The sequence below is a fragment of the Pinus tabuliformis genome, chromosome 4_2 (genome assembly GCF_031772625.1).
Source record: "Pinus tabuliformis cultivar Carrire ecotype Pingquan chromosome 4_2, CPIR1, whole genome shotgun sequence".
Lineage (NCBI taxonomy): Eukaryota > Viridiplantae > Streptophyta > Pinopsida > Pinales > Pinaceae > Pinus > Pinus tabuliformis.
The window spans coordinates 268,353,469-268,359,628 of record NC_142304.1 but is presented as its reverse complement, the minus strand read 5'-3'; the positions used below and the strand labels follow the sequence as shown (position 1 = coordinate 268,359,628).

At 43.6% G+C, this 6,160-nt stretch overlaps 1 protein-coding gene across 1 annotated transcript; it reads right to left on the bottom strand.

The window, feature by feature from the left end:
• Positions 1 to 2,272: 2,272 nt before the first annotated feature.
• On the bottom strand, positions 2,273 to 5,797 carry LOC149169011 (uncharacterized). The gene has a single exon (XM_089425047.1). The coding sequence runs from the start codon at positions 5,795 to 5,797 to the stop codon at positions 2,273 to 2,275; it is 3,525 nt and encodes a 1,174-aa protein (XP_089281173.1).
• Positions 5,798 to 6,160: the final 363 nt, after the last annotated feature.

Below are 6,160 nucleotides of genomic sequence, written 5' to 3'. Positions count from 1 at the left end.
ATCTATTGGGCCAATGATAGAGCCACTGTCCAGAATTTGGGTAGTCATATATTACAAGACATTCAACAACTTGTCTCCACTTTTGAATGGGTCACTTCAACCACATTATAAGAGAATGAAATGTGGAAGTTATTGCACTATAAAAAAGAAGCATTAGAGCTCCCCCTTGATTCCATTGGCCTCCGTGAGTTCTACATTCACCCCAAAATTAATGCCATAAGAGTGTATTTCTTTTACATAATTTTGTCCATGCCCCATTTTTTTTTGTATTAGCTGAAATCCTGATGTAGAGGCTAGTTATTTTATTTGTAGCTCATAGGTGGAAAGATGATACCCCTATTAACAAGCTACTTTGTGACTTACTACATAGCTCTGTACATATTCTCATATATATATATATATATATATATCTTTTTCTCATGAAAAAATATTTTATATTGGAACAAAAATTAGATATATAAAATATTATAATTTTAATAAATTTCAAAATATTAATATTAATGAAATATAAAACATTCACAGGGTCTTGGATAGACGATGATCGGGCGCTCTATCAAGGCACTCCTTGATGTGAAGTCACTGGTTAAATTCCCCACCCTGATTGGGGTGATATATTGGACATGTTGAAGATGTAGTGTTGCCAACCTTACAAAAAAATAATAATGAAATATATATAAAACCATATATATATATATATATAATAAAATCAATATAAATAATGAAGTGATTAAAATTGTAATAAAGAAGTTTTTCTTTTGAAATAAAATAAAATTAATCCATGTTTATTGAAATTAATCTTTTTATCAAGAAAGAAAAAGATAGAGTGGATTGCTCAAAAATAATATGAGCAATGGACCAAAATCTACATAAAATTCTTGAGGTGATTACATATTAGGGGTTTACATAAAGTAGTAGCCAACAATAAAGAAACTTTATAACCTTTTATTTTCTTAGTGAAGCATTTCAAAAAATTCACGAATTATTTTTTTTTTTGACAAAATCGGGTACTGATATATTATAAAAACTTCAAAGGACTGAGTCCTATTACATGGATATGATATACCAAGGCATTAAGGATCCAAAACGGGTTCGCAGACCCTTGATCCTTATTGCTACATAAACGGTAACTAAAATGAAAGAGGTAACGGCTATATTGCCGGATGAAAGAGCCTGCTAGCCAACAAAATTTACAGTTCATGAGTCCTAGGGGTATTTCTGGTTAACTGAGTCATCCGGGAGAGGTTCCTTCCCTGCGCTGGCTCTGGTTGAAGCTTCTGCTTGCATACTTTGAGTAAGAGTCCTGATATGAGCTATAGCTTCCTCTATGTGGGAGCATCTGTCCTTCAAAGCCTCGATCTCAGCCTTTTGTTTTTCTAGCTTCTTCCTTTTTGATCTGCTGTCCGCCTGGTAATCGTCTTTGAGGTCGTTGAATCGCTTGATGAATCTGCCGATCATGAAGGTGTGCGCTTTGCAGAGAGTGCACTCGCTGTTCGTGATGACATTTTCTAAGGGGTTGATGGCGGGCGCCTGAGCTTCCTGCTGTTCCTGTGGATCCGCCATATCTCCTGGGTGGAAAAGAGAACCAGAGAGCTGATGATGCAGAAAGGGGCGGATTCTGGGGGTGAGGGCGCAATAGGGGAAGGACAGAAAGGGGAAGAGCGGGGCTTTGCGCAAGGAGGGACAGGATGGCGGAGGAGCAACAGAGGGAAAGAGGGAGCGCTGTAACAGCCAAACATACAACCGGTTAGAAGGAAATAAAACTCTGAAATTAAGATTGCCTGAGATTACCGCTGTCGAGGGACTTGAACCAAGCTCCAGATAACTTCGCTCGGCTTCGTGAGAGAGACTGTGCTGAGAGGAGGCGCGAGCCAGGGCCTTCGTAGCAGTGGAGGATGAAAATAGAGGGAGAGACGAGCTGCTATAAATAGAGGGGGAGAGGTAGCTCGAATGAGGAGTCCCTTGCTGGTCGATTCGATCCCTGAGGTGACTGTGAGGCCAGGGAGAGATTTTGCTGCGTGCGGTGGGGATTTTGGTATGGTGACCATCTGAGCAAGACCTGAGATTGACGGCGAAGGACAAATAAAACGTAAAATCGGGGCAGTAAGAGGTGACAAAAGCGATCGCAGGGGGGAGGATCTGAGAGAGGAGGGACGAAGTGGCGCAGTCGAGGAGATTTGGCAGGGAATGTGGAGATTCGGGGATGAGCAAACTTCGAGAAGGATGGAGTCTGAGGTGGCTCAGAATCTGAGTAGAGAGAGAGGGGTGGGTTTTTTTAAGGGATTGCTTTATCATATATAGAATCGTTTTCTCTGACTTGGCCTACGGGTCTACTGGCTGCCTTGTTGGCCTGATCATCCGCCTCTTTGTTGCTGCTCCTTAGCACATGCTTGAGAGTGGCTCCATTTAAGTCTCTTAAGTTGTCGGTGATCCTGGTTTTCACATTGTTCAGGGCAGTTTGCTTGAAATCCCTCCCCGAAACCATAGCAGCTATAATTATAGCTGAGTCACCTATTATGAGGGGATTTTGGAGACCAAGTCTCTTCAGAATGGAGGTTCCCAGGAGAAGACTATAAGCCTCGGCCCTATTGTTGGACATTATGCCCAATCCCCACTCGTAAGTCACTAAAATTTTACCTTGATGATCTTTGATGACTCCTCCTGCACCTGCCTGACCCGGATTGTTTTTAGATGCCCCATCGAACAGAAGGGAGGGCCTCTTTTGGTTTTGAATCCAATCTCTGATTTCCCCAGTGGAACCTCTTAGCTTCCAATCGACCTTTCTCTGTCCTGTGCTTACTGCTTTTTGATTCCTTGCTTCATAACTGAATTTGCTCATCCACTCAGTTTCCCTTGGATCCCCCGAATCTTGCTCTGATTGGACTATTCCATTGGCGCTGATGGTCTCAGAGATGAGGGCAATTGTTTTTGCAAGGGTGCTGGAGATGCTGGGCTTCTTATCGTTAAAAATGCTTTTATTTCGGGTGTTCCAGATTTGCCAACAGAGGGTTGGGGGGATGCTATTCCACAGTCTTTTGGCAAGGGTTTTGTTTTTCTTGGGGTAGGGATAGCTGTTCCCCCAATTTTTTTGGAGGAGGGTGATCTGATTGGGCAATTCACCTATCCTTAATGGGCTGGTGATGAGCTTCCAGCAATTTCGAGCAAAGGAGCAATCTAGGAAAAGGTGATTGCTGCTTTCTTCCGCTGCTCTGCACAGGCAGCATATCGAGGGACCGAGGATGCCTTTCTTCCTTAGATTTTCCGCTGTGAGGATTTTGCTTTTAAGGAGGGTCCAATTAAAGAATTTTATCTTTGGGAGGCATTCCGGATTCCAGGCCGCTTTATAAAGAGGCCAGTTATTGGAGGGTGTGGCATTTTGGAGGGTTTTGTATCCTTCTCTGACTGTGTAGATTCCGCCATTGGGGTCCCAGACATACTTATCCTCGGACATACTGTTTAGGGGGGCTGACCCTGAGAGAGATAGCTTGAGGTCGGCCCACTGATCCCTTAGGTTATTTGGGAGGATGAGGTGCTTCCAGCCCAGCCACCTGTTTTGGTCCCAAGAAGAAATATCATATAGGGACTTAAGATTTTTCCCTTCCATCCACAAATGCAGGGGTCTGAGATTTGGAAGAGTTTCTCTTGCTTCTGAGCCCATTATGCGATCAGTCCAGATGTTTATATCTCTTCCACTGCCCGGAGCTCTTGAGATATGATCTTTGAACTGAGGGAGAGTTTTTTTTATAAGTTTCCAGACTGGGGTGCACTGCCTGTCAACGATAGATTCCGATAGGATGTTGGAGTTGGGGTCGTTCAGGTATTTTCTTTTGATCACTTCTGTCCACCAGGCTCCTTTTCCATTGAGAATTCTCCATATTAGCTTGAAACCCATGGCCATGTTGGCAAACCTTGGGATTCTTATTCCTAGCCCTCCTTTTTCGAAAGGTAAAATAACCTGGTCCCATTTAACAAGACTGAACTTTTTGGAGTCCTGCCTTCCTCCCTGCCACAAGAAGCTCCTAATAATTAATTCCATGTGCTTATGAATGCTGGCCGGGGCGAGAGTGGTTGCGAACTGATATATGGGGAGAGCAGATAGGATGGCTTTTATGAGAATTGTCCTTCCAGCCAGGTTGAGCCATGACACACCCCAACTCTGAAGTTTCCCTCTCAGCTTCTCAATTAGTTTCACCCAAATTTCAGTTTTGACCGATTCCTTTGCTAATGGCAATCCCAGGTACATGAAATGGCTCCAGTTCCTTTGAGCAGGGATGTCCAAGATTGAGGAGATTCTCTGAATAATCTGCCTGGGGACGTTCCAGGTATATATCATGCACTTATTGTTATTGAGCTTTCCTCCGGACACTTGTAGAAAGAGCTCTAACGTTTTCTTGAACCTTCTTGCCATGAGACTGGAAGCTCCTCCAATTAGGAGGGTATCATCAGCGAAGAGTGAGTGGTTTATCCCCTTGGTTCCACGCACTATACTGATACCTGTGATTTCTTTTTGCCTACGAAGATTTTCCAGGTGAATACTTAGCGTTTCGGCCATGATGATGTATAGAAATGGGGAGAGCGGGCAACCTTGTCTCAGACCCCTTGAGCTTCTGAAGAAGTTGCTTGGCCTGCCATTGATCAGAGGGGCTGTCCATGGGAATGAAATACACTCCATGATCCTGCTGATGAAGGTGCTGGATATCCCAAATTTCCCAAGAGCTGCCTTAAGAAATTGATGGTTAACTCTATCAAAGGCGTTTGCCATGTCTAGTTTAATAATCATACCCTTTTCCTTTCTATTTATGCTGCTGTGGATTGCCTCTTGGATAAGGATAACGTTATCCGTGATTTGTCTTCTAGGGACGAAGCCTCCTTGATTCTCAGAGATGAGGGAGGGGAGGAGCTTTTTTAGCCTGTTGGCTAGAATTTTGGTGATGATTTTATAGGAAACATTGCACAGGGAGATTGGGCGGAATCGGTCGAAGGATTGGGGGTTGGGATCCTTGGGGATAAGGGCTAAGTGAGAAGATTTAATGTTGTTCCCCATTTTGCACTTTGAGAAGAAGTTCTTTACCATTCTGATGAAGTCTTTCTTGATGGTTTCCCAGTGATTTCTGTAGAATGCCACTGTGAACCCGTCTGGGCCCGGTGCCTTGTCCTGCGCCATGCTGAAGATCGACCCCTCAATTTCCTCTGTCGTGACCTCTTGGTCCAGCTCGTTGTTTTGGTCTGCTGAGATTTTGTTTTCGATTAGGCTTAGGAATTCCTCATTATCGTTGGGCTGAATGTCGGCGGATAGAAGGGCGCAGAAGTGTCTGGACGCAGCCTCTTTTATTTCTTCTTGTTCTCTGAGCTCTCTTCCTTCAACCATGATTCTCTCTATATGGTTCCCTGCCCGCCTGAGTTTTAGGCTATTGTGAAAAAAGGAAGTGTTTTTGTCTCCGGCTTTGAGCCAAAGGCAGCGAGACTTTTGTCTCTGTTCTTCTTCTTCCATCCTGTTCTGCTTATACAGTTCTTTGTACATTTCATTCTCCTTGGCCTGGTCTTCCTCTGTATACTGGATTCGCTCCTTTTCTTGACTCCATTGTTCCAGCTGTGATTGGAGATCAGCTCTTTTTTTACTTTCCTCTACAGCGTGTATTCTTGCCCATTGCTTGATAACGGTCCTGAGGGATTTGAGCTTAGTTTCCCAAATATAGTGAGGCGAGCCAATAATTTCTTTTGCCCACTGCTCCTTGATCAAGTTTCGGAATTCTTCTTTGCTGTCCCATGCCTTGTTGTATTTGAAGGGGAGAGGCCCCATTTTCTTACCTTTGTCTAGGGTCAGAGCCACCGGTTTATGATCTGAAATGTAACCATGGATGATTTTGCTTTGGATATTTGAGAATCTTGCTACTGTTCTTTCTTGAGCGAGGATTCGATCTAATCTCTCTTTTATATTGTTGCTGCCGGTTCTTTTATTGCTCCAGGTGAATCTCCCGTTGTGCGGAGGAATGTCCACTAGATTATGGATTTGGATTATTGCTTCTAATGAGTCTCTTGAGGGGTCAGCATAGTAGTTTCCTCCCAATTTCTCATCAGCATTCCTTATAAGGTTTAAGTCACCTCCAAGGAAAATGTTCCTTCCCTGTACTGTCATGAGGTCTGATGTTATTGACTCCCAGCA

Excerpts from the sequence above, each read along its gene's own strand:
- LOC149169011 (XM_089425047.1), bottom strand. The coding sequence starts at position 5,797 with ATGGGGCCTCTCCCCTTCAAATACAACAAGGCATGGGACAGCAAAGAA.